The following is a 27,848-nucleotide window of genomic DNA, read 5'->3' as shown; positions in this document are numbered from 1 at the left end:
AAGGTGGATCAGGAGGATAACACGACGAAGGTGGGCTGGATCCATTCGCCATCACAGTGGCAGCTGCTTCTTGCCGATGATTAGGGGCCACCTGTGATTCTTCCTTGCTTGATCAGCACATTGGGCTGGGGGCTTTGCAGCCACCCCACGGTCTTACGCACATGTCAGCACACGGGAGAGCCCTGGCCTCCCCCGGGTCCCCTCCCCAGCCTTCAAGGGAAGTGGCCCCGGTGACTCCAGGCAGATTCCTGGGGCAGCTTCATGGGGACATCAGCCCAGTTCCCATGACCCTGTTCGTTCCGGGGCCCCACATCTTCTGGGACGGGCTCCAGGAAGGAATTTCTCTCCTTGTGGCCTCTTGGGATCCCCCATGGTTGCTTGTTGGTTCTTTAGAGGAAGGATGATCCGTCAGGAGTTCCTGATGGTCCTGTGAGAAGTGGCCTTGGCATCTCCAGGACAGAGTTAGGTTGGGGCACAGTGAGTGAGGATCTAAGGATTGACTGCTTGTCTCAGTTTCTTGAGACCTGGGACTCTCAGCTCCCCCTCTGGCCACACCCACAGCTCTCCCACTGGAGGCCCACCCGCCCTGAAACCTCGCCCTGGAGGGTGCAGCGTCTTCGCTTGGAGCTTGGAAGAACCTTCCTGGTGATCTCATCCTGCCCCCTCGCACACACACCTGGCAGTCACCCACGCATCACATGATTTGGTGGGCGTGTGTTCTATTTGCAGAGTTCTGCAATGAAAAAGCATTTACATCTTCTCAGTTGTTCCTTCCCAAGTCAAAGCACCGTCATTCTCAGGAACTTCTTGATGCCTGGCCTCAGTTTATCTTGCTGCAGTTGAAACCCGTTTTGTCTTGTTCATCAACCGGGTGCAAGGTCCCATCTTTCTCCCCCTTAAACCTTTGCCATCTGCAGGGTCACCCTTCTCCAGGGCCCCAGGATGCTTATCTGTTTGCTCATTGGCGTTATCTGCTGCCACCCTTAGGCCATCTTCCTATCACAGGACCCCCAAATGGCTTCGAGTTCCCCTCCCCTTGCAGTTGGGTTAGGATGTGCACAAGAACTGCATTTAAAGATCACCTGAGCAAAGTGAGTTTAGGAGCGCCTGGCCCCTGCCAGTGTCGGGTGCACAGTGCCCTCTAAGCGGGAGAAGCAGTGTCCCCTGGGGTTTCTGGGCCTTTTGTATCTGATTGCCGTTCAGTCCTATTTAGTTCCTCTTGCCACCAAGGCCCACATCGGGTGTCTGCTGGCCCAGCACTCGGTGTGGAATGTGTGCTTAGCTTTCCCAGAGGTGCCCGTGCCTGCTTTCTGGACATCCTGCCTGTGCTGGGTTGATCCTTAATTCCTGCAGCTTCTCTTAAAGTTCTTTGGGCTTTGGGCCAGGAGCCTAGAGAGATTCTGCAGGGGTCCTGAGAGGCCCCGCTCCTTATCAGCACCTTATTCTAGGACTCCCAGATTGGAATTCCTGCATCTCCAAGATGTTGGCAAAGCCAGTCTGAAAGCCTGAGCCTTGGGAGTCCCAGGGTCTCCAGTTTGGAATTCCAGGATGGGCATGGATTTTCTCACCCCTCCACCTGAGCTGAGTATTTCGATTCTACCAGTCATTGGATTAGTTTCTTTCCAACATACATGTTGGATCTCAAACTTAGGCTCTTCTTCAGGGGCCCCCAGTTCAGCCGCTAAGATCTCCGTCTGGGTTCACTTGATCTGTGGGACTCGGCCCGGGCTGGCAGAGAGGATGGCGAGGAGCCTGTGAATTCAGAGTCTTGGGAGGTGCCTTCCAACCACGTGATCTGCAGGGGCGGGGGGAGACGTTGTCACCGCAGGCGTGTGCCAGGCGCTCCCGCTGTCGTGAGGCTGACCGTGTCCCTCTCTGTCTTGTTGCCAGGCCGAGACAGCCGCCAATCGCATCTGCAAGGTGCTGGCCGTCAACCAGGAGAATGAGCGCCTCATGGAAGACTACGAAAAGCTGGCCAGCGATGTGGGTTCCCTCTGGGTTCTCCCGGCCTGGCCCCAGCAAGGCCCCGCCACCCTGCCCTGAGAGACGAGGGAGCCCCAGAACCCGTACCTCCACATCTGTGCCCAGGCACAGCCCCAGGCTGGGTGTCATCCCTCATCCCCAGCAGTCCTCCTAGGGCGGCTTCGGCTCTGCTTCTGCTCTCCCAGAAAGCAGAGGGTGGGTCCGGGGCCAATCTGGGCTTTGGAGAGCCGAGTCCCAGGCTTTTTCTATCACCGAGAGTAAGCCTGGGAAATCCCTTCACCTCTCTGGCTCTTGTTTTTTTTTTCACTTAACAAGTGAAAGCTGTGCTAAGGGACCTCGGAGGCCTTTCGAGGCCAGTGAGCGTGCTGTGGTGCTGGGGGTTTCGCTTGGACTAGAAAAGGAGTATGCGGTTCTGAGAGGATGTGAATGGGGGAGAAATCAGTGCTGGCTCAGGCTAGCTTAGCAGCTGGGCCCACCCAGGGGACAGGAGGGGACAGGACTGGATTTGCTGTTCTGCCATTGGCTGCATTTGGGTTAGCGCTCCACTTGCTTCTTCCTTAGAAGAATTCAGCCCTCTGAACAGCTCAGCCCAGCCTCTCGGTAGATCAGATCTGCCGTCCAGCATAGTGACAACCCAAGTTCTGGTGCCCAGGTGCCTGGGTTTAATCCCTGTGCTACCATTCCACCTTGGTCACCTTGGCAAGTCACAGAACCTCACAGTGCCTTGGTTACCTCCTCCGCCACCTGAGGCAGGATCACAGTACTTAACCCCATGACGACGTAGCTCTCGCCATCATTCAGATGAGTTAGTTCAGGCCACATGCCTGGAACCCTGCAGAGGATCACGTCTTTCCCCTCATCACTTCCACTCCTCCTCCATCACCTCATCGAGGAAAACAATCCCTGCCTGTGCCCCAGAGGCCAGCCTCTTCCTTTTTGAGTCAGGGACCCACATTCTAGAATCCTAGAAGGTCAGGTGGCAGGGGCCTCAGGGGATGAGTGTTCACACCTTCATGATAAGATGAGGAAACTGAGGCCCAGCCAGGTAGTAGACCTAGAAATAGAACTCGGGTCTCCTGCTCTTAGCTGAGCCGTCTTGCCCCCAGGTCTCCCCTTGGCAGAGCAGGGAAGTTGAGTGATGCTGGTTGTGAGTTAACACACCCTAGCGGCCAGGCTTCATGAGGCCTTTGATTCTCAGAGGGGATGCCCTGGAACCTGGCCGAGTGGCCTGGGGCGGTAGTTGGGAAAGAGTGTGCCGTCAGGAGAGGTGCGCCCCCCAGCATCAGGAGGAGAGGGAGGCCAGTCCTTGCCCCCATCCCAGCATCCTCCCCCGCTACCTCCAGCTGCTGGAGTGGATCCGCCGCACCATCCCGTGGCTGGAGAACCGGGTACCCGAGAACACCATGCACGCCATGCAGCAGAAGCTGGAGGACTTCCGAGACTACCGGCGCCTGCACAAGCCGCCCAAGGTGCAGGAGAAGTGCCAGCTGGAGATCAACTTCAACACGCTGCAGACCAAGCTGCGCCTCAGCAACCGGCCCGCCTTCATGCCCTCCGAGGGCAGGATGGTCTCGGTGAGCACCCGGACTGCCCCCACCCTGAGCTGTGCCGGGTCACCATCAAATGCCGCATCGTGAGTGGGGCAGGGCGGGGGCGTGTGCTCTCTACCTGCCCACCCTGCTCCAGAGACCAGTTCTCCCTTCCAGGTGACTGCCCAGGCTCCAGCCCACACTCAGCCATGTGGGGTTCCCTCCCTCCCCAGGAACAGAGCCCCTTCTCTCCTCACCATTCCGGGTCAGACTTGCCCTTCCAGACCCCTGAACATCCACTTGGATCTGCCCCCAGCACCTTCCTCCCTACCCCTCAGAAAAATCATCTTTGCAAACAAAATCCCTCTTGACATGTTGAACCAAACAGGGTATAACAGCAATAAGGATAATTTTCACTTTCATGGAATCTTACTTAAAAATTGTTTTTATTACCTTAAGTAATAGATTTTTTGGTAGGATATTTCAAAGGTATAAATAAGCAAAATTCAGAAAATAGAAATTATTCATAATCTTACTACCCAGGATCAACTTAAAAGATGTTGGGGGGGAAAGAGATTCTTTTAGTCTCTGTAAATATAATTTTTAAGGGAATCGTAAAGCATGTTTTAATTAATAAGCTGCTTTAAAAGCAACAACAATATATTGTGACCAGGTTTCCATGTCATAAAATTTTCTTCATTTATGTCACTTTATGTTATTCCTCCCTCTTTACCCTCTCCACAGAACGTGAGAAATTTTATGAGCCAGGGAAACACGTAAAAGAAAATTTAAAATTCAACAGGGTAGAGCTTTTGCCCTTTGCAATGGAGAGTTGATGAGGAGACATGAGCACATAAGGCAGGAACGGAAGGGACGGGGAGAAGCATGCAGACAGCATTGGAAAAGGAAGCAGGATCATGGGGGGACTCTGGGGGACAGGGAAAAGGCTGTGACGTTGTACATGCAGTTTGGAAAACTGCATCCTTTCACAGGATGAATCAGCAGTTTTTAGATGGCCAGAGCTGCTGCTATCTGGAGGGTGCTCTGTGCTTTAGAGCCCCTCCTCTGGGTGGATGCAGTGTGGCCCCTGGCACATGGCAGGGACCTGGGTGGCACTCGAGCTGGGTCAGCCATCACGGCCCAGGGGTGCCCTTGTGCTAACTGTAGGGGATGGCCCTGTCAGTGGCTCCCTGTCTGAAGGCCTGTGGGTTTATGCTCAGTACCTGTCACTATCTCTGGGCAGCTCCTGGCTGGCTCACCCAGGCCAGGGTCCCTACAGGCTCCAGGCTATTATTGCCCAGGGCCCGGAGGCTGGGGCCCATGAGTGGACCCAGAAATGTGGGAAGGCTGGGAGGCTCCCACACCTGTCTGCCTCGTTCAGTCTGTTGCTCTGTCTCCCTGGCTGGCCCTGTGAGCTCTGTGATTGCTCAGAATCCTGTCAGAAGCCAGTCCTGGAGCACAGAGGGCCTTGGGCTTTCTGCCCACTGAGCTGCACACCCAACACCCCGTAGCTGGGCAGCCCCACTCTCTGTCCAGGAGGCCTGGTGTCCGGGAGCCCTGGGAAACACCGTGCGGGCTGGACGGGGATGGCTGAGATGGGGAGGAGGCTCCTCCTGGAAGGCACGGAGCAGCTCTGGGGTTTCGGGAGGCCAGGCGGGCTGACCCTGTGCCTCCCATCCTTAACAGGACATCAACAACGCCTGGGGTTGCCTGGAGCAGGCAGAGAAGGGCTATGAGGAGTGGCTGCTGAATGAGATCCGGAGGCTGGAGCGGCTCGACCACTTGGCAGAGAAATTCCGGCAGAAGGCCTCCATCCACGAGGCCTGGACGGATGGTAAGGCCAGCCTAGCCCCTGCCCCCTGCTCCAAGGGTCTGGCTTTCATGCTGAACCACCAGCCACAACTCCTTTTTTTCTTGTTTATTATTTGTTTTTTTTTTTGTCTCTTGCTAGTTCCTTGACATTAGGCAAGTTCATCAGCCTTTTGGTTGCCTCAGTTTTCTCATCTGTAAAGTGGGGACAATAATAGTACCAACCTCATAGGTTTATGAGGGTTAAATGACTTAATACATTAGATGCACGGAAAAGAGTTCCCGGCATAGCACAATGCTATATATGTGTTAATTATTCTTGTCACTATAATGATTTCTTCTTCCCTGAATTAGGTTGGGGTTCAAACCCCGACATTGCCACCTTGAAGCAGTGCAACTTGGACCAGTGGTCTTGTTTCCTTGTCTATTACATGCAGGTGATGATGTACCCTCCCGGATTAGTTTCCTAGGACTGCAAATTACCATAAACTGGGTGGTTTAACAGAACAGAAGTGCATCCTCTCACAGTTCAGGAGACTAGAAGTCCTAAAGTGAATTGTCATCAGGGTTGGCTCCTTCTGGAGGCTCTGAGGGGGAGGTTGTCCAATGCTTCTTCCCCACGTCTGGTGGTTGCTGGCAGTCCTCGGTGTTCCTTGGCTGGTAGCAGCATCACTCCAGTCTCTGCCTCCATCATCACGTGGCTGCTTCTCTCTGGGTCTCTCTGACTCAGTCTGCCTCTCAGGTTTCTACTAAAGACACCAGTCATTGGATTTAGGGCCCACCCTAATCCAGTATGACCTCATCTTAACTAATTATATCTGCAAAGACCCTATTTCCAAATAAGGTCAGATTCTGAGGTTCTGGGTTGGACATGAGTTTTGGGGGGACACTATTCAGCTCAGCATACCTCCTCATGGGGTTGTTGTATGCTTACACACCATAAGTGCATTTTATGCTTGGTCGGGTGCCTGGCCCATGTAACACACTCAGTAAATGGTAGCCCTTGATATCTTCCCTCCAATGCCTGCCCTTTTCCTGTTTCTGGCCTCCCATTGTAGTACCCTGGAGCCCTGGCCTTAGCACCTGCGTGTCTCCATCACTCTGACCTGGAGGTTCTTGGGGCCATGTCTGATGTCTGCTTGTTGGCAGCTACGGTTAACTCCAAGGAGAGAAGATCATACCTGGAATGGTCTTTTCCTCAGAACCTGGGCTGGGGCTGGAGAGGGGGCCATGCTGCCGATCTCCTAGGGCCATGCAGCCTTTTCAGCTGGAGCCCCTGGGGCAGACCAACTGGCCAGTGGAGCTCAGTGCGCTAAGACACCCCCACCCAGCTCTGTTGTGATCGTCAGACATTAGGCTGGAGACGAGTAGGGACGGCCACTTGGGGGTAGCGCGGCTTGGTTGGGGATAGGAGTGTGTGCCTGACTCAGCAGAGGGGCTTTGCTGAGCTTTGTATACAGTGATATGAGGTTGCTGCCCCACATTCCACTGTGCATGTACGGAGCTGTTTATCCAAGCGTGGATGTGCGGAGTAGAAGGGGGATGGTGGAAATTGCACCTGTTCACCCACATGCTCCTATCGTGTCCTCTCCGGAGCCAAGGAACAGCTTGCCAAAAGGTACAGAGCAAGGATTGGCCCCGCCAGCTTGCCAGCCGCCAGCAAGGTCATGAGAGGTGCTGGCGTGCCTGTAGATGCCGGCACAGCTGCTGGGCACACGTACTCACGCTTGACAGTGTTATTGCCTGCTTACCCGGGAATTGCATTTCTTGAGACTGTCTAAAAAATTAACCCTAAGCATGGCCGAAGTCACGTGTCTGGGATGTTTGCGATGAGACCATCTACAGTAGTGCAAGCTGAGGGCCCTGAACGCCCCATGGTAGGGCGATGAGTGGTTACGCCAGTGACGGTTCGGCCACGCGACAGAATGTCATGCAGCCATCAGAGTGGCTCATGTAAAAGCCGCCGGAGCCAGAGCAGAAACTGATGACGTGCTGCTGAGCATTTTAAAAGCAGGAGCCTTATTTATATACACCTGATGGTTTTAACACAACATCCATATAAGGCAAGACTGAAAAGGAGTAGATAAGTAGGCTCATCTGTGATATTTTTTCCCGAAACTTGTCATATTATTATTCTGACAAAGAAAAAAGAGTAAAGAGAAGGAAAGAAGCCCTCACCTCACAAACCAGCCTTCGTTTACTGAGAGGGACTGAGCATCCCTGATGGGTGCGAACACAGGAGGTGGGAGTGCAGGCAAGGCCAGGCCAGCCCCTGCCCTGCAGCAGCTCCTTCCCGGGGTAGCTGATAACCATTGTCTAACAGCAGTCTGGGAGGTCATTTCTCACCCCCTTTTTCTCCTGGCAAACAAAAATCCGAGAAATCCAAGTGCGCCTTTGCCCCTCAGAGGGGAGGGCAGTGCACCTGACGATGGGAGAAGGTCCTGGCCACTGGTGCTTATGTGCAGAGTGCACTGGACATGCTACCCACACTGAGCGTAATTGAGGGGAGGGGTCCCTGCCGGGCTGCTGGGCACCAGCAACTATAACTGGAGAAACTCTAAAGATGGGGTATCCCTGAGGGGCTTGGCTTGTTTTTCCCTGGTTATACCACAGGCATAGATCATCGTTTCCCGCTGTTTATAAAGTTCATGTTATGCCCTAACTTCCCCTCCTGGTCCAGCATAGCCTTTGTACATCACCACGCCCGATGGCCCTGACATGCTCCATGGAAAGTAGTGACTTTCCCGCCCCCGCCCCATCGTGGATGGGTGTTCCGGTTGCACATCTGCTTTCTCCAAACTGCAGATAATCGATCATCGCATAGGGCACGCCTCCTCGGGATGTACCGGAAGTGGAGCTTCCGGGCCCTGAGGGGTGGGTAGTTGGGGTCAAGAAGGTGGGGCCTCCCGGCTCCCGCCCAGCCTCGTGCCCTGTCTCTGACCCCAGGCAAAGAGGCCATGCTGCGACATAAGGATTACGAGACGGCCACCCTCTCGGAGATCAAGGCCTTGCTCAAGAAGCACGAGGCCTTCGAGAGCGACCTGGCCGCCCACCAGGACCGCGTGGAGCAGATCGCCGCCATTGCGCAGGAGCTCAAGTAGGCCCGGCCCAGCGGGCACAGGGGCGCTGTGGGAGGTGGGAGCGTGGCCTGAAAAGTCATCAGTACGGAAGGCTAAGGACGTTCCCCCCAGGTGGGGAATAGCCTGTGGCCGTCCTGTCCCAGGCCTTCGGTCCTCACCTGTAACTGGTGTGGGACCAGAGGACGACCAAGTCTTGGCTCTGAGCTCTCGGCTGGCCTTAGTGGCTTCCTGTCATTGGGCATTTTTGCAGGGTTGGGGTGGGGGCCCTTGCAGAGGAGAACTGGCCTTCGCTGGTCTCCTGCCAGCGGTCTCCTGAAAGCCAAGGAGTTGAGAGCGGGAGGGGAGTCCTGGAAGGTCTTCATGAAGCGAGCACACCTGGCCTTCAAGTGCCACCAGCGCCCCAGCCCCAGGGAGAGGATAGCAGGCTACGGAAGTCACCTGGGTCATCTGACTCCTCCTGTCTCCTCCCTCCCAGTGAGCTGGACTATTACGACTCACCCAGTGTCAACGCCCGGTGCCAAAGGATCTGTGACCAGTGGGACAATCTGGGGGCCCTAACCCAGAAGCGGAGGGAAGCTCTGGAGGTGAGGGCCCCTGAGGGAGGCAGAGGCCTGCCTTCAGCAACTCTCTTTGCTCTGCGCTGAGAGGCTCCACTGGGTTCCCCGGACCTTCCCCAGGCCTGGCCTGCCTGTGGAAGGCTCACATTGACCCCGGACTTGACCTTTGCCCTGATGGAGATGCCCTAATCATATCCCGTCCTCCCGGTTTAGTGTACTCGGCTCCACCCCAGCTGTCTGAGAACTTTCTTGTTCTCCAAACCGTACTCTCTGGGGCCCAGGCTGGGTGACTCAGTTGAGGGGTGGTCCGTACACCCCATATTAAGAACCAGCACCTCAGAGAGAGCCTGTTCTTTCTGTCTGAGTTAGTCTTGTGCTTCCAGACCTGAACCCCTTTGGGCTGGCCGGGAGGATCTCGAAGGCCGTTGGGAATAGGGGTGGGGGGACACAGTGATTCCTGACATGACTTTGCTAAACACCTCCCCACCCCCATGCCATTGGCACTCCCAGCGGACAGAGAAACTGCTGGAGACCATTGACCAGCTGTACTTGGAATATGCCAAGCGGGCTGCACCCTTCAACAACTGGATGGAGGGGGCCATGGAGGACCTGCAGGACACCTTCATCGTGCACACTATCGAGGAGATCCAGGTGTGCTGCCGCCCTCCCCCCTCGCCCCCAGAGGCTGGCTCCCCAGCTGCCCACGGCCCACACTCCTGCAGGACTGCCCCTGTAAGGAGAGGACTGAGGCTAGCATCTCCAGGATGTTATAGATTCGAAAGCTTTGCATTTTATTTATTTTGACTCAGTCATATATGCACATGGTATAAAAGCTAAAAGCTAAAAAGGCTAAGCAATGAGTTCCCTTCCTTGTCCCCCAGCCCCGAGTGCCCCTCCCCAGAGGTGAGCAGTATGACCACATGATCTCTGCATAGGCAAGCACATTTATTTATTAACATTTTCTTCTCCACACCCCTTTTTTAATGCAAAAAGTTTATTATATACTGTATCCTGAGCCTTATATTTCTAACCTAACAATTATCTAGGAGCCCATTTCATAGCAATAAGCTCTTCTTTTGTACAGCTGTAGAGTGTCAGACGAAAAAGGTTTTGCAAAGTGTTGAGGAACGTGTGTTGGGGGAGGTCACCCGAGGAGCAGACCTGGAGCACCCCTTGTCCCCGACCTGACTGTGGGGTGGTGAGCGCCCCCCGGGGGGTTGCTGCTGACTTCACCAGTCCTGAGGGTGAAGCTGTCGGCACCTTCCCGTGGCCAGCCCGGCCGTCCTGGGGCTCAGCCGCGAGAGCCCTGGCTTGATACCGCTGGGCCTCCCAGCTGGTGTGCGGCCGGCCTCCGGTGGCCCCTCCACCCACCTCTACCCTGGGGCCTGCAGGTTTCCCTTGTCTCCTCTTGCCCACGGGAGGCACCAGTGAGTGGGAGGGACTTCCCTCCCGGTCACTGTGCTTCTCCTGCATGCCCGTCTATGTCCAGGGACTGACCACAGCCCATGAGCAGTTCAAGGCCACCCTCCCCGATGCTGACAAGGAGCGCCTGGCCATCCTAGGCATCCACAACGAGGTGTCCAAGATTGTCCAGACCTACCACGTCAACATGGCGGGCACCAACCCCTACACAACCATCACGCCTCAGGAGATCAACGGCAAATGGGACCATGTGAGTCCAAGGGCTGGGTGGGGTGTTGGCGGAGCCACTGTAAGTTTCAGAGGGGCGGGGATTCTTGTCTGTGTGTGTTGTTGATTTCACTGACTTTTCATTGATTTCATTGTCACACAGTAAGTACTCAGTATCTGTCAAGTGAACGAATGGCTGAATTTCTAGAACAGGTCAATGTGTTCACTCTATTACTGACTGGCCCCTTCCCTTCACGGCTCTTCCATTTCCTCTTCTGAAGTGGGGGCAGATGGCTGGCCCATCCCAGTGTCCCATGATTGTTCCTGCCCCAGGTACGGCAGCTGGTGCCTCGGAGGGACCAGGCTCTGATGGAGGAGCACGCCCGCCAGCAGCACAACGAGAGGCTACGCAAGCAGTTTGCGGCCCAGGCCAACGTCATCGGGCCCTGGATCCAGACCAAGATGGAGGTGGGGCCCATCGTGGGGAGCAGGGAGAGGGTTTCCACCCTTCCCAGCACCATCCCAGCCATTCAGGCTTGCCCTGTCTCCTCTGGGACGGGACCTGTGGGGACTGTGGAGTCTGGTCTGCTGCCCTGTGGGTGGGGGTGGAGTCTATGCGAGGAAGGCCTGTGGGGTGATTCCGGTGTCTGGTTTGAGAGCAAAGACCCACACAGGGACACCACTAAAGAGTCCTTCCCACAGAAGGAGCGGTGCCTAGGTGACTGGCTCGGCTTGCCCTTTGGCTTATGTGGCTGACCAGGTCTCCCTTCCTCCTGAGTCGTGAGCTTGGTCAGACAGGGTGATCTCCCCAGAGAGAGAACCGAGCTTTGGGCAAGCGTGGAATTTTTTGCTGAATTGTTGGGCCAGGTATGGGGGTGATGTAGATAAGGAAGGGACACTGTGTGGGTTAGAGCATGGTGTCCCTCTGAGCTCCTTGAGGGCGGAGACCACATCGAGTTCATGTTTGTGTCTTCCCTGCATCCCACCCCCACCTGCTTTATTAGCACATTGTGCATAGTAGGTGCTCGGGATATATTTGCTGAGTTGAACTGAGCGCACAGAAGGTGCCTTTACAAGCAAGGTGTGTTTACATGGATGAAAGACTGACAGAAACGGGGACTAGTCCTGGACCACGGAGACAGGTGGGATTGAGGTGGGCAAGACAGGCATCCTAGGAACAGAACAGCAGGAGCACGGCCATTGAGAAGGTAGGTGAGGTGCGCTGAGGCTGTGAGGGACCCAGCTCAGTGGGAGAGTGCCTGAGATGGATGGTAACCGGGATTAGGCTTGAGAAGGGAGTTGGACCAGAGGAGTGAACATTTACATTAGCAACTGACCTTGCATCCCCTTCCTGAGGCTCAGAGGTATCCGAGAGACAGGAGATATTCAGCCGGTGATAACATTATCTTTATGATGCTGTTTCCATGCCAAGAATCATCTGAGGGGTTGGTCAATGACCTGGGGGCCCCAATCTCCACCCCAGGGACCCAGAGTGGGGCGGTCTGACAAGGGCCTCCTTCCCGGGTGAGCAGGAGATTGGGAGGATCTCCATTGAGATGCACGGGACCCTGGAGGACCAGCTCAGCCACCTGCGGCAATACGAGAAGAGCATCGTCAACTACAAGCCCAAGATCGACCAGCTGGAGGGCGACCACCAGCTCATCCAGGAAGCACTCATCTTCGACAACAAGCACACCAATTACACCATGGAGGTGGGTGGCACCAGCCTTGCTTCTCCAGAGAGGGAGCCCCAGATGCCCTTCTGTTTCACCATCCTGGGCTGGGGTAGTGGTGGGGGGTTACCCATCATCCAAGAAAACTGGCCATAGTAGGATAAACTCTGGCTTTTAAGTGAGGGGCTACTCGCTTCTCCTCACTCCTGGAGCTCTGGGTCTTCAGTCCTCAGTGCCTTCTGAATATTCCCGAGGAGCTTGTTGAGAATGCAGATTTCCAGGCCCCATCTCCAGAATTTGATTCATTAGGTCTGGGATGGAGCTCAGCAATCTAAATTTTTAACAAACAGCCTGGTGATTCTGAGGCTGGTGGCCTCCGAACACTGGCTTGGCATCTGCTTTCTAAATGACCCACTTGTTTTGACCGTGAAGGCATGTGCGTGAGGTTATGGAGTTGGATATTCAGGGAATTACCCACTTTTTTGTCCTTTAGTTTTTCCTGCTGCCAACTTTGCCCTCCTTCCTGACCTGACCACACTGGTCATTCTGGTCTTTGCCATCTAGGGCAGGGACCACCACCCTCCTGTGCTTCCCCCTTCATCATCAGGGTCCTCTGTCCTGGTGGGTTGTCCTTGTCCTGGTTCCCCTGCCCTCTGGTGGCACTGTAAATCCGGACAGAAGGCCTGGTTCGATTGCTTTGGCCATTTTGGTTGTCAGGGGAAGGAGTAGGCAGGGGTGGCCCAGGCCTGGGACCCCTTTGCTGACAGGCCCTGCCCACCCCCAGCACATCCGCGTGGGCTGGGAGCAGCTGCTCACCACCATCGCCAGGACCATCAACGAGGTGGAGAACCAGATCCTGACCAGGGATGCCAAGGGCATCAGCCAGGAGCAGATGAACGAGTTCCGGGCTTCCTTCAACCACTTCGACCGGGTGAGCCCCACCCCCTGCACTCGCTTCGGGCAGCCCCAGTCCCTCCTGCCCCAGGGCCCTGGAGGGCAACGCCCAGCACGTGGGCCTGCTTCCTGGGCAAGTGTGTGGGGGGGGGGGGTGGCCGGGAGGAACTGCTGTCAGCCTGCCCTGACTCTGCACAGCGAGTCTTAGAAGCTGTCCTGGTGTCCCATGAGCTTCCCCGCTTTCCTGGAGACAGTGGTCGCATTGTGAGTTAAGGAGAGAGCCTTTGACCCCGACCCTTGGTCTCCTGCGACCAGGAGTCAACCCTCGGGAGCCAGGCTGCCATAGCCTCAAGGGAAGGCCTGCTGTCTCCTGGCTGTGGGGACCATCCCTTGCCTCTGCCTCAGGACAGAACAGGGGCTCCCTCCTCCCCCGCCCCCACCTCCCACCCCAGTGTAGCCTTTGGGACACTCTGCGGGGCTGTCAGAGTTGTCAGTCCTGGGTTCTCCTCCTAGCTCTGGGACAGGACAGTTCTGCGTGGGCTGCCCCTCCCATTGCCCTGGGGCTTTGCGGTGGCCACAGGGGGTGGGAGCATGGTCTTAGGTGCTGCCCACCCCCCCTGCCTGCTTCACTGCCCTCCAGGCGCCTGGGTGGGTGGAACCCTCCTGGAAAGCCCGGTCTGGGCAGCAGGGCCGGAGGTGGGCTGGGCACTTGTGAGGCAGCTGCTAACCCCTGTGGCTCACCGTGCTCCCCTGTGGCCTGCCTTCCGGAGCAGGGCTGAGTGTGCCAGGGAGAGGGCCCCTGGGCCTCGTCTGTGTGTCTAACCGTGTGCACTTTTATTTCCCCTCCTCCCCCGACCCTCCACCCTCCGCCCTCCCCATCCGCATGCCTTTGTCCCTGTGTCTCCCCACACTCACTACCCTCCACCGGGGCATGGCCCACCCCTCCCCTCACGGCCTCCACCTCCCTGGCACCGCATGGCTCGCTGGCTGGCGCACGGCGGCCCCAGGATCACTCCGGCACGCTGGGTCCCGAGGAGTTCAAAGCCTGTCTCATCAGCTTGGGTTATGATATTGGCAACGACCCCCAGGTACTCGCCTCCTGCATGGAGCACGCTCAGGGGTGGCGTCCGGGGCGAGAAATAACGCGTTTCTCCTTTTTCTTTTTTCTCTCTGTCTGGATCTCCCTGTCTCCCCTCTCCTGTGGGCCGCGGGGCTCGTCTTCTCCTGCTGTCCCCCCCTGGCCCATGTCGGGCTCCTTCCCCCACTACTCCGACCTCTGCCCTCGGTTGTCTTTCGTGGGAACCTGCTCGGTGCCCACCTTCCTCTCTCCTCGCCGCTCTCCATCCTGTGGACGGATTTTTGCATCTCCCTGCTCTGTCTTCCTCCTTCCTGTGGACTTTTCCCCCGGATGTGTATTTGCATCTGCAATCGAACCTCCTACGTTCCTGTCCCCTTCCTGATCCCCAAACCGTACACCTCGACCTCCCCTCTGGCCACCTGGGCCATGTCTTCCTGGCCCTCGGCCGGCCCTTCCTCCTTGTGTCTCGGTGCCACTGGCCCCACAGAAGAAGACAGGCATGATGGACACGGATGATTTCCGCGCCTGCCTTATCTCCATGGGTTACAACATGGTAATGTAAACCCCGCTCTCTGGCCAGGGGCAGCCAGCTGACTCGAGGGACCGAGTCCTGGCCGTGGCGGGCTGGAGGCCCTCAGGCTCAGGGTGCCCTCCCCAGAGGGGCCTCAAGATTCTGGTCCATGGGGAAGATGGCGCCCTGAAGGCTGAGCCCAGCCGCAGGGCCTGTGTGTGTCCCAGAGACCTGGCCTTCTCGCCTCTCTCTGCTGGTTTATCTTTTGATATTTACAGTGGACGTGGGCCTTTTAAAACTCTCCCACTGTGGATGGTGGGGCTGACCGCAAGGCTGCCAGGAAGGACTGGTGGTGGGCACTCTGGGTGGGGCTTGGTTCTGCTTCATCTCGCATGAGGCGTGGAGATTTCCACCTCTGCCCGTGTGATGGCTCCAGCCAGGCCTGCTGCCCCTTTGCCGTTTCCTCAAGCCCCTCCCCAACCTTCTCAGCTGCCAGCCCTCGTGCTGGCCTTCTGAGCGGGACAGGGGCCTCAGCCAGGCAGCCCGGCGACGCCTGGGCTGTGGTGCAGAGTGCAGAGCCCATGGGCTGCCCAGCGGAGGGGCAGGGGCACAGGCTTTAGAAACAGGGAACCCAGCTCTGCCATCACCAGCTTGGGGGCCTGGATAAAGTGAGGGGAGCCCTGCCCTACTGTTGTAATGGTTAAGTGAAGGAACTCACGTGAGTGCTGTGCCCATGTCTGACCCATAGAAAGTACAGTGCGGTGGAGGCAGACCACCCAAGTTCAAGTCTCAGCTCTTCTACCTACTGGCTGTGTGACCTTGGGCAAGTCACTAAGCCTGTCTGGGCCTTAGGTTTCTCATCTGGGAACCTGATGGAAATAATAAAATAAATACCTACCTCATATGGTTGTGAGGAGGGTTAAATGAATTCTACACAGCACTTAGAATAGTGCCTGGTATATAGTATATGCTATGTGAGTGTTAGCCATTGCTGTCCTTAATTATTATCAGCATTATCATTTTTGCTCCAAGAGGAATCAAGGCATCCGTAGAGGGTGGGAAGCCTGAACTGGGTCTTCACTATTGGGTATTATGTTCCTATCATGCCCTCAAGACAACCCAGGTTAGGTCAGGGGTCTGCTTTGCCCTCTCTAATAGCCTCAGGCTACTCCGAGCCCGCAGGGGCTTGAGGTCCATAGAGAGAGGAGACCGTGGCTGAGAGGATAACAGACCTGGGATTGGCTCTTCCCTCCAGGGAGAGGCAGAATTTGCCCGCATCATGGGCATTGTGGACCCCAACCGCCTAGGGGTAGTGACGTTCCAGGCCTTCATCGACTTTATGTCCCGTGAGACGGCTGACACAGATACAGCAGACCAAGTCATGGCTTCCTTCAAGATCCTGGCCGGGGATAAGGTGGGTCTGCTGTGGTGTGGGCACCATGCTGGGGCGGACTGATATGGAGGGGTGGTCGTGAGCACCTCCACTGCTCCTCCTTTCCCCCCCCCCACCCCCGGGCCTCTTTGCTGTCACCTCTACCCATTTCTGTAATGTCTTGGGATCAGCTAAGGCATTAGGACACAGCGTTAGCTTAAGGGGGTCCCCTGCCAGGGACACTGCATGTCATACTTGTGATGAGATACTGGTGACAAAATGATGGGTGGTGGAGGGCAGTCCAGTCAGGTGGAGTGTGGGAGTGGGTGATGAAAGGTCCATCTGGGAACTTGGACTTCGCCCCTATATCATTCTGCGCACAAGGTATGGCATATAGGTAGGGAGCAGGAAGGAAGCGTGTGTCTCATTTTTCTACCCTGAGCAGCAGTCAGCTTCAATTTTCCAAATCTCCCAAGTTCCCTTCAGTGCCCTGCTTGACAGTGGAAACGTGGGAGCATCCAGGGGAATTTTGGGGCAGAGACATCTAGAGGCCAGATTCCCTTTCTGAAAAATTCACAGGATAATCCTTATGCCATCCTTCCTTAGCCAATAGGGAGTATAGTTTCCGCAATGTTGTAATCTATATGGAAATAAAGACTCAACCCACAAAGTGGTTCCTAAAGGTCTGACTTAAGTTCGAGGACAGCATGTTAGAGTTAGCACTTTGGAGCTGGAAGGACCCTGAGAAGCCACCTCCTTGAAGTGACTCATTTTGTAGAGGAGGTCTCCGGGGCCCAGAAAGGGACCTGGTCTTCTGACTTTTGAAGTGACCTGAGGGCCAGCGCCTCCCTCCTTCAGACTGGCCCCTGGGGGACTCTGGCAGAAGTAGGGCATAGGACGGGTTCCCGCCGTGTGGGTCAGAGCCCCTGAGCTCCTGTGGAGCCTCAAGCTCCCAAAAGAAGTAGCTTCCAAGTAGACTTTCATGGGCAAGTCCAAGGCGGGGCGAAAGCAGAGACCCAGACTGGGAACCAGGCCAGGTGGGGTAAGGTCCAGATTTCGCAAACACGGTTCAGATAGCTGTCTGTGGCAGTGATGCTATCTGAAGATGATTGATGCTCATGTAATTTGCAGGAGTTGGGTGATGTCCTCGGAGCCCAGCTGAGTGGGTGTGGGGGGCCCTACTCTGTCCCACCAGATACGGTGCTGCTGATCCTGCCTGTGGCCGGGGTGGGCTAGAGCGATACGTGGAAAGATTACAGGTGCAGTTAGCACTTCCAGTTAGCTTGGAAACCGCCTCAAGTAGTTATAGAAGTGGAAAACTTATAAGGGGACTTAAATACACGCACACACACACACACACACACACGTATATGGTTATATATGTGTATATGTATATATATCGTATGTATTTATATACATACACATACATACATATGTACGTGCAATATACATGTGCATGTGTGTGCACACATATATGTTACGTGTATATATCATACATATTTATACACACATGTATATGGTTATATATGTATCATATATTTATATACACACATGTATACGGTTATGTGTGTGTATGTGTATATATAGCATACATATTTATATACACACATGTATATGGTTATATATGTGTATATGCATATATATCGTATATATTTATATACACGTGTATATGGTTATATTTGTGTATATGTATCGTATATATTTATATACATACGCATACATATATACGTACATATGAATGTGTAATATACGTGTGCGTGTGTGTATATACACAACACACACACACGTATTTCTATATCCATAAGTATGAGGACAGGGCCAGAACGGGGATGGAACAGGGTACCTAATGTCATGAGTGAGGTTTATGGCCTCTGGCCTTTGTGGCCGCCTTGCTTTATGGCCGCCCTGACCCGCCGTCCTGACCGCGCTCTCTCCGCAGAACTACATCACTGTGGACGAGCTGCGCCGTGAGCTGCCGCCTGACCAGGCTGAGTACTGCATCGCGCGAATGGCCCCCTACACCGGCCCCGACGCCGTGCCAGGTGCTCTGGACTACATGTCCTTCTCCACGGCGCTGTACGGCGAGAGTGACCTCTAACCCCCTCCCGCCGGCCCACGCCCTTGCCCCCGTCCGCCATGCGCGCCCAGCCCTGCGCCTCAGCTGTCCCCCCTCTCCCGCCCGGGTTTGGTTCGCGCTCCACCTCCAAAGGGGCGAGCTGGACCCAAGTGGCATCGAGCCTCCCAGACCGTGAAGTGACAGTTTACAAAATTATTTTCTGCAAAAAAGAAAAAAAGTTACGTTAGAAAAAGTAAAAAACCACATATTTTATTATAGAAAAAGTATTTTTTTCTCCACCAGACTTAAATGGAAAAGAGGAAAAATTAACTATTTGCACCGAAATGTTTTGTTTTGTTGTGACATAGGAAAATAACCAAGCACAATGTTATATCCATCCTTTTTATCGATTTTTTTTTTTTTTCTATCTGTACCATCTGCTGTATTCATTTCTCCAATCTCATGTCCACCTTGATGTGGAGTGGGGGGGTGAGGGTAGGGGATAATCTTGTCAAAGGCACATTGGTGCATGTGTGTTTGCTAGCTCACCTGTCCATGAAAATATTTTATGATATTAAAGAAAATCTTTTGAAATGGCTGTTTTTTTAAGAAAGAGAATTTATGTGGCTTATCTTCTCATTTTTAAGTCCAGAGGTGTAATTAGCCTATTTATCAGCACACCCTTTTTTTTTTTTTTTAAATATTGCTCATTAAAAATGGTCAGGGGCTTCCCTGGTGGCGCAGTGGTTGAGAGTCCGCCTGCCGATGCAGGGGACACGGGTTCGTGCCCCGGTCCGGGAAGATCCCACATGTCGCGGAGTGGCTGGGCCCGTGAGCCATGGCCGCTGAGCCTGCGCGTCCGGAGCCTGTGCTCCGCAACGGGAGAGGCCACAACAGTGAGAGGCCCACGTACCGCAAAAAAAAAAAAAAAAATGGTCAGGACAGGGGCTTCCCTGATGGGGCAGTGGTTAAGAATCCGCCTGCCAATGCAGGGGACACGGTTCGATCCCTGGTTGGGGAAGATCCCACAGGCCGCAGAGCAGCTAGGCCCGTGCGCCACAACTACTGAGCCTGTGCTCTAGAGCCCCCGAGCCACAACTACTGAAGCCTGCGCGCCTAGAGCCCGTGCTCCGCAATAAGAGAAGCCACTGCAATGAGAAGCCCGCGCACCGCAGCAAAGAGTAGCCCCCGCTCGCCGCAACTAGAGAAAGCCCGCACGCAGCAACGAAGACCCAAGACCCTCGCAGCCAAAAATAAAATTAATTAATTAATTATTTTAAAAAAGCAACACTAAAAAAAAAACGGTCAGGAGAAAATTGGCAAGCGTGGACCACTTCGATGCTGCTTGGCACACACCATATTAAAGCAACAACACTCCCATGTCAGCTCTTTGCTTGCTCCTTGCTTACTGTTTTACAGAAGTGTGTGTGGGGTCGATGGTGTGGGGGCACCTGGACCACCCCTAATATGCTCTCGACCTTGGCGCGTTCCGTCTTCTTACACTTCAGTTTCGTTTTTGTTTTTTTTTTTTCAGTTTCGTTTTTAAAAGGAGAAGGTCGTTTCCTCACGAGGCTCCTATGAGTTAAAAGTAGACTCCACCTTCATTTGTTTCCCACAGCATCAAACAGCTCTGTAACATCTATATGCCCCCCTTCCTTTTATTTTTGCCACAGGGGACACATTCTCAGAGGCATCTCGTCCCTTGCTATTCAGACTGTTCCGCAGACGGCCGCTGTCCAGCATCACCTGGAGCTTGTTGGAAATGCAGGCTCTCAGGCCCCACCCCAGACCTTCCTGAATCAGAATCTGCCTTATAACAAGGTCCCCGAGACATCTGTGTGCACTTCTGTAGCTTCTCCTGTTTTTTCCCCTTACCTGTGTTTCCTCCTCGAGGTTATCAGGCAATGAAGACTGCCAATAATGATACCAGTAATAGTAACAGTGCAGTGATTTACAGAAATGTAACTTAGCAATGGAAGCTAAAGGTCTGTGTTCCAGTTCTGGCTGTGTCTAGGAGTAAAACAGTTTGGTGTAGTGGTTACAGGGAGTTGGGTCTGTGGAGTCTGACTGCCAGTGTTCAAATTCATGACTGCCATTTACAAAATGGTTAACTGTGTACTACAGTTCCCTTATCTGTTAACAGGGAATAATAGTGCTGTTGGAAAGTTGATGCTGTAATACACAGAGCTCCTAAAATATTAGTGCATATAAATGTTAGCTGTCAATCTTATTTTAAGTTTCAAGGGATTCGCTTGAAGGATCTCTTAAAAAGAGAACCCTCAACATGGTACGTCCCCTCATATAAGAGGACTAAGCTTAAATCAGAACTTACTGAACTGGAGCCAAAGATAAGTTCTTCAGTGTGAGGCCCTCTTGTTTAGGAATTAGTTCTATGAGTTTCTGGAACACCCCTGCCCTGGAAAAGAGGCAAGGCTGCTCAGGAGAAAAGACATGGGGAGAGAGGTTGGCTTTTGCTTTGGTAAACATTCCTATAGGTTTTACCACTGGCTGGTGAGCCAGTAAATGCTCAAGGTGGGTCTGCTCTGACTGCAGCTCTGTGCGGAAAACTGTGGAAAAAGGCCAGAGCCTGCTCTCAAAGTCTTTGGAGAGGCCGATAAGCAAGATATGTTGTTTTAGCTATTTACATGCAAGTCTACCCAAGGGCATGGTGGTATAGGAGTTGAGGAGAGGGAAACTGTTCCAACCAGAAAGTTTCCTAAACTCAGGGTGTAAGTTCTTTAATAAGCTTCAATTCCAGGGACTTCCTGGTTAAGACTCCATGCTCCCACTGCAGGGGATGTGGGTTCAATCCCACATGCCATGTGGCGTGGCCAAAATATTTTTTTTTTTTTAAAAAGCTTCAATTTCCAGAGATACGATCCATTTTTAAAAAGAATGTGTGAGTCATTTGAATGAAGTGTGTTTACAGAGTTATTCCACAGCCTTCAAGAGTTTGAGTTTCTCAGTGTTCAAGGGTGCTTGTATGTGTGCAAATGACTATAATTAAATTAATTTTCAATCTGTTAAAGAAGTAAAATCTTAAAAATTGATTTCGTAACCTTTTAAGGTCATCATGGACATCTTGTTTTATTGATAATGTAATTTTTCTGTAAAAATAAAAACGCTCTTGTCCTAATCATTCATACATTTAACAGATTTAATCCCCCCAAACAACCCCACTTGCAAACTTCATTAAATTCCTTTAAATATTTTAAATGTATTTATAAGTTTTAGTAATTCTTTCCAGGACTTCAGACTCCCAACCCAGGAAGATTCAAATCCAAGCGGCACAGTTTCACTCAGCACAAAGCAATTGAAATATTATAAATGTAGTAAATCACGTTCTCTGGAGCAGTTCAAAGCTGTTTACTAACAATTCTCTTACACCTCCAGGATTAAAATCACACGTCTCATTTCAATTATACATTTCAGATGAAAAACCACAAAGCTAATATATGCCAGGTTCTCTGCCGTGTTCAGTCACCTTAAATTAACCCACCGGTTGCCATGATGCTTACAAGCTGCTGAACACCTCCAAAGTATTAGTCCTAAGAGTTTGATTTACTTCATCTGTTTACTTATTTCTAAATAGGCGATTTCAAGTCCCTTTACTACTCATTGCTGGCTTTTGGGGTCAAAGGTTCAGGTGATAACGTATCATGTACATCTAGGAAAATACCATTAAGAGGGGTCCTCTTCTAGGGGCTTCCCTGGTGGCGCAGTGGTTGAGAATCTGCCTGCTAATGTAGGGGACACGGGTTCGAGCCCTGGTCTGGGAGGATCCCACATGCCGCGGAGCAACTAGGCCCGTGAGCCACAACTACTGAACCTGCGCGTCTGGAGCCTGTGCTCCGCAACAAGAGAGGCCCATGCACCGTGATGAAGAGTGGCCCCCGCTTGCCACAACTAGAGAAAGCCCACGCACAGAAACGAAGACCCAACACAGCAAAAATAAATAAATTAATTAATAAACTCCTACCCCCAACATCTTAAAAAAAAAAGGAAAAAAAATTAAACAAAAGAGGAGTCCTCTTCTAGTCTTTGAACTCTGTGGTGGACTAAATAATGGTCCCCACAAGATGCCCGTGTCCTAATCCCTGGGACCTGGGACCGTGTTACTTTACATGGCAAATGGGACTTCGCAGAGGGTAATTGAGTTAAGGTACTTAATGGGGAGGTTATTCTGGATTATCTGGGTGGGCTCTTACTAAGAGGGAGCCAGGCCAGCAGTGTCAGAAGATGTGATGATGGAGGTGGAGGTTGGAATGACATGAGGCCACAAGCCAAGGAAGGCACTGTCCTCTAGAAGCTGGAACAGGCAAGGAGATGAACTCTCCCCTAGAGCCTCCAGAGGGGATGTAACCCTGCTGACCCATTTTGGGTTTCTGAACTGTAAGATAATAAATTCATATTTTAAGCCACTGCATTTGTGGTAATTTGTTACAGCAACAATAGGACACTAATACTTGCTCCATTATCCAGGCCTCTGGGAAGCCTGGCTGCCTCCCTGACGCCAGTGACCCACGGTACAGGCTTGAGGCTTTGGAGAAACCACCCCAGCTTCAGAGGCCTGAACTTGCAACGTCATCCCTGGGAGGCTGTCACAGCTACTGGACCAGAACTCCTAACCCTAACATCGCCAGTCTGCAGAGGAAGGAGATGGAAGCTTCAAAGCTCTGAAACTCCAAAAGGGCCAGAATGATTAGGCCCAGCAGGAGGTGGGTAGGCTAATTAGCTCACCTGGTTAGTGGCACTGGCTGAGGGGCTGAAGGCTGTGAGCTTAACCCCTGTTGGGGTAGATGACCTCACACGGACAAGTCTGCCCCGAGGCCATAGGCTGCTCCTTCACCCCCAGACCAGGCCAAACCTAGGGGGACAGAAGAGAGGTAACTAAGCACCAGCACTGCCACTAAAACCATTGAAGAACCTTGTCTACATGCAGTGCCCTGGAGGATGGCACTGGACAGACACCCCTCTCACCCAGCACCAGGCAAACCTGGACATCAGAGCTGGAAGCCTACATCGAGGCAGAGAGGGCCCAGAGATAACAGGACACCCAGACATGGTGGAATAGGGTCCTTCAGCTAAACTACAGTTCTAGAAGCCACTCTGTGACCGTGGAGGCTTTCAGAGCCCCAAGAGTGGTGGGGCAGCCCCTGTCTGAGCAGGCACAGCTAAGGTGCTGCAGTGGGACACTTTGCTAGTAATTGGACCACCTCGCCGGCTTAGAGACAAAGGGGAAATAGGCTTCAGGGTGTCTACAGAACCCAGGGCCTAGGCGGCAGCCCAGCTTCAGGTAGGGACTGGCCACAGCCCCCAGAAAGCCCTCGGGAAGCCAAGAGCCTGCCATTTCTCCATCTCATCTCGGCCCCTCTCTGTGTGGGAGCTTCACTCCTCTCTCGGGCCCAGCTCTCTCTGGTCGTGACCCCTGTGGTGGGAGAGGCTGACCCACGTACCCCAGTGTTTTCCTCTACACAAGAAGCTAGTCCCAAATCCAAGATGGCAGGACCCACTTGGCCCAGCCTGGCCTGGTCTGACACAGTGATGCCTACCAGTGGATGAGGCTGAGGCTATCAGTCAGGAGCTGAGTGGGACAGATAACTCAAAAGGTGGCCTTATAAGAGCTACCTCAGTTCATTATCAATTTTCACATCCCTGAGATTGGGATGTAGCTTATGACCAATCTCACGTTAGAATTAATGGTATCCTACCACTGCTGTTGGCAAGGTGGCAGTCATGACCTAGAGTCACTGCCTGCCCTTTTGAAGTAGGAAAGTGAGTCCTGCTTTTGTCTCAAACTTCCATTAACACCTTCTAGTAAGATCAGGCACCAGGATCAAAGCCTGCAGAATGGGTATACAGAAAGACAATCTGGAGGTCATAGTGGAGCTCTCTCTTATGAAAAGCTGCATTATTAATGCTATGGATCGAAATGACATGTGGAAAATGCACTTAAAGACTGTGACAAGGAATTCAGAAGAGTTGGACTCTGTTTTGCTCATACTTTCTTTTTTATCTCTGCACAAGAGTGACATGATAAAAACGTTTAAAGTCTAAAAGAGCTCTTTCAATAAGTACATAATGCACATAAGTACAAAATAAAAGAATGATAAGAAAGCATTGTATTACAGTTTAGTTGGTTACACGTTCTCTTTCTTGATGGTTTATAAAATAATGGAGCGTCTTCTAAATCTGACCGTATTTTAGATTCAATGAAATATGGCCCACGGAACAGATTACCTGTCAACTCCCCAACCTTCTGGGTTCTATTTTTGATGAGAGAACAAAAGAAAGATTCATCCTAAACCTACTCTATGTAATTTGGCAAAGCTAAGAGATCCTCAGCCAGTGTAAAACCTCCATTCTTATCACAGATTACTTTAACATATGGTCTCTAATCACCCCTCTCTAGCATCTTCCATTTCTAATTATCCTTTTTTTCTTAGACATCTCCTTGAATCCTACTTTTCCAACAGAAAGTGCAAGAGAGATTTTGCAAACTCTTAATACCTGGGAAGATGGCTTCTGAAAGCAAGCTATTTGAAAGAGGGTTTGTGAACACTTGTAAAAGGATGCAGTCATCCCTGGGTGCAGCCCGGTTCCGTGAAGAGCAGGCGCTGCTTGACTAACATTGTCTTCTTTTGGGGTTGGTACTGGGCTCTTCAGAAAGAGCAATATAAAGATGTCTCAGTCCTGGGCTTCCCTGGTGGCACAGTGGTTGAGAGTCCGCCTGCCGATGCAGGGGACACGGGTTCGTGCCCCGGTCCGGGAAGATCCCACATGCCGCGGAGCGGCTGGGCCCGTGAGCCATGGCCGCTGAGCCTGCGCGTCCGGAGCCTGTGCTCCGCAACGGGAGAGGCCACAGCAGTGAGAGGCCCGCGTACCGCAAAGAAAAAAAGATGTCTCAGTCTTTGCTGAAATTCAGAAAAGCAGCGTCTCCTCTATTCCTGGTGGGGACGATAGAGAGTCCCACTGCAGTGCTAAGTGGCTGTGTAAACAAAAAGCGTGCCCAGAGTGTGCTGCCTTATGAATCTGATGACTTCTGGGAGGTTGCTATAGGCTGTAAGGACCGATTGTTGGTTCTGTTTTAAGTCCTACTGACTTGGACTCATCAACCCCACAGGTGCTATGAAGCCTACAAGGTAAATGAGAGAATTAGGATCTCAAAAGATCTCAACAGGCGGTAATGATGGGAGTAATCTTATAAGGTTACATTTCATGGGAATGCATGTAAAACCCTGGAAGTGGGTCTAAAAATAAACAGGATGTGGGAGATACCCTGGAAAGGAGACCAAGAATATCCCCAAACTTAATACGAGTGAACAGTGTGGAGAAGCAGCTCCAAAGAGCTAATTTGATCTTGGGCTGGACCAATAGCTTGGAAACTCAGAAGATGCTTGTGCCCACATTATCTGCCAATTGCAGGAGAAGCATGGAAAGCTGGTCTTTAACAGACAAAATGAAGCAATGCTGCAGTGGGGGAGAGACCTAGCCCCATGTCAGCTCAAGCCTGTGAGTGAGATGAACTGGATCCTGGTACTCGTGACCCATTTTCCTTTTCCTGCTCTGTCCAAAACAGCCAAGCTTGGAGCCAAGGTGGGTGGGAGGAGAAAGGGGGGATGGAGAGAGAGAAAAGGATATTTTGGTCTCATACACAATCAGCCTGAGATGATTAGCTGTAATATCTCATGCATGTACTCAACCCAGCGTCATTTGAGGATATTAGGTTGTGTATTTGGTTAGGACCCTTCTAGACCAAGAGCCACAAAACCCAACCCAGGCTGGTAAGGCCAGAGGGTGATTTACTGGCCTGGATAACTGAAGTGTCCGGAGGTAATGCCTGAGGCAGGGGCTTACATGCTGCCAGCAGGACCTAGTTTCTCTGGATGGACTTCATTCTCAAACATGCTCTCCTGCTTCAGTCCAGTGAGTTCACAGCACACCATCGTCTAGAGCTTTCCTTGGGGGTAAGTAACGCAAACTAAGACACAGACCATTCTTGGGGACATGCTTGGGAGAGTGACTTCACCTGAGACTCTTGAGATGGGCGCCCAGGGGCCCCATGCCTTGTGCTCACACAGTACTAGAACACTTGGACCTGCCGGCTGCAGATACTGTCCTTGCTGCCGCGTTGAGGAGGGAACACCAAGGGTGTGGGAAGGGGGCTGCCGCCTCTCTCTGGGCTGCCTACGTGTTTCTTCGTGTGCAGCCAGCAGCTGGCAGGATTGGAAAATAGGGAGATTCCTGCATGCCTTGGGGAGGTGTGGGGAGTCCTGGTGGTCAGGCATGTGGGCACTCAGAAAACTGTCACTGGGCACCTGTGGGAGAGCCCAGAGTTAGGATCAAAATTCTCATTTTATAGTTCAAGGCAATGGGAAAATAGGGTTCTTTACGTAAAACTTCTCTTTATAGGTTGTATTTTAGAACACATCTATTCACTAAGGGTTGCCTAGAGTAGGATGGATGTAAACGAACTTCTAGAATGAAGCAACTAATCCAGTGTCCAGTAAGCCCCCACTAAGGCTTCCTTCCACCTTCCCCACACCGCTACCAGAAAGCTGCTTTTTGAGAAAGCTGTTCTTAAAATTAGCTAGGTGGATGCTGCCCTCCAGTGGCCGGATGTGTCCTTACAGCGTTTCCCAGTTTGAGAGGAGCAGGGAGCAAGACCCGAGCAGGCGCCCTCACATCCTCCTTGCTTGCTTTTGCACTGCTCCCAGCGGGTCCCAGCTGGGCTGTTCCTGGGATGTTGGGGGCCATGGTCTGTGCCACAGAGGGACAGCAGAAGCAACATTTAGCAGGAGAAAAACAGTGACTAACACTTGTTGACACTTACTTTGTGCTGGCCCAAGTCTTAAGCGATTTCTCTGCATTTAATCGTCACACATACTATTATTATCCCATTTTAAAAACCAGGAAACCAAGGCATAGAAACCTTAAGTTAGTGGCCAAGCTGAGATTTGAACCCAGGTCTCTCTAGTCTCCAGAAGCAATGTTTCATTCACTTTACCAGTGGTACTCAAACTTTGCTATGCCCAAGTGTTGTTTAGGGAGTTTGTCAAAGATGCAGAATCCAGGGCTCTGTCCCTTAAGATTGTGATTGAGTGGGTCTAAGAGGAGCAAAGACAACTGGGAATCTGTCCCCGGGACATTATGGGTAGAATCTAGTAAGTAGTCCAAGCAGGGTCATGGGCCACGCTTTGGGAAGCATTAGATTAAGATCTCATCATTAATAGGAGGGATAATTTGTCAGGACATAAGAAAAAACTTTATAATAGTCATATATTCTGATTCAAACTAATGTCTACATGCCAAGCATTTTGGTAGGTGCTCACAGATGCAATCTCCTTTCCCGTCCTTGGTGACTCTTGGAGGTTGATGGCCCCAATTTGCACATGAGGGTGCCAAGGTGTGAACCTCCAAGAGAGAAGAAATCCCTCCTCTCCTTTCTTCTATTTTGAGGCTCCTTTCATTGGCAGTCATCATGGTGGGTAGTCCCTGATGCCACTCCAAAATATGCCACTTCGACATAAGGATTATTTTGAACTGAAGGCAATTGAGAAGAAGATACAAGAAAAGCTCTCTTCCCTTCTCCTATGTGCCTAAAAGCAGGACATAAATTTGTAAATGTATGTATCACTTGTAAATTTTGCTCTCTACCAGGAAGTCCAGAAGTTAAT

The 27,848-nt window shown here is 52.4% G+C and overlaps 1 protein-coding gene across 3 annotated transcripts in view; it reads left to right on the top strand.

Annotated features, from left to right (window-relative positions):
• Positions 1–18,765, top strand: part of ACTN1 (actinin alpha 1) — a 96,160-nt gene extending 77,395 nt beyond the window's left edge. The window contains exons 9-22 of one of the 3 annotated variants that reach the window (XM_029238796.1): positions 1,891–1,983; positions 3,327–3,557; positions 5,199–5,346; positions 8,268–8,418; positions 8,877–8,985; positions 9,469–9,609; positions 10,448–10,630; positions 10,921–11,055; positions 12,120–12,299; positions 13,045–13,191; positions 14,162–14,242; positions 14,720–14,785; positions 15,999–16,157; positions 18,055–18,482. In XM_029238796.1, the coding sequence (XP_029094629.1) occupies positions 1,891–1,983; positions 3,327–3,557; positions 5,199–5,346; positions 8,268–8,418; positions 8,877–8,985; positions 9,469–9,609; positions 10,448–10,630; positions 10,921–11,055; positions 12,120–12,299; positions 13,045–13,191; positions 14,162–14,242; positions 14,720–14,785; positions 15,999–16,157; positions 18,055–18,213 (1,983 nt within the window). In that variant the 3' untranslated portion in view covers positions 18,214–18,482. Of the gene's footprint in view, positions 1–1,890; positions 1,984–3,326; positions 3,558–5,198; positions 5,347–8,267; positions 8,419–8,876; positions 8,986–9,468; positions 9,610–10,447; positions 10,631–10,920; positions 11,056–12,119; positions 12,300–13,044; positions 13,192–14,161; positions 14,243–14,719; positions 14,786–15,998; positions 16,158–18,054 lie in introns of all 3 variants that reach the window. The other 2 variants (XM_029238793.1, XM_029238794.1) reach the window with 2 other exon arrangements.
• Positions 18,766–27,848: the final 9,083 nt, after the last annotated feature.

This window comes from Monodon monoceros, unplaced genomic scaffold (genome assembly GCF_005190385.1).
Source record: "Monodon monoceros isolate NGI ecotype Baffin Bay Population unplaced genomic scaffold, NGI_Narwhal_1 Super_Scaffold_21, whole genome shotgun sequence".
Taxonomy (NCBI): Eukaryota; Metazoa; Chordata; class Mammalia; order Artiodactyla; family Monodontidae; genus Monodon; species Monodon monoceros.
The sequence above is the reverse complement of the archived record's forward strand: the minus strand, read 5'-3'. Positions and strand labels throughout refer to the sequence as shown.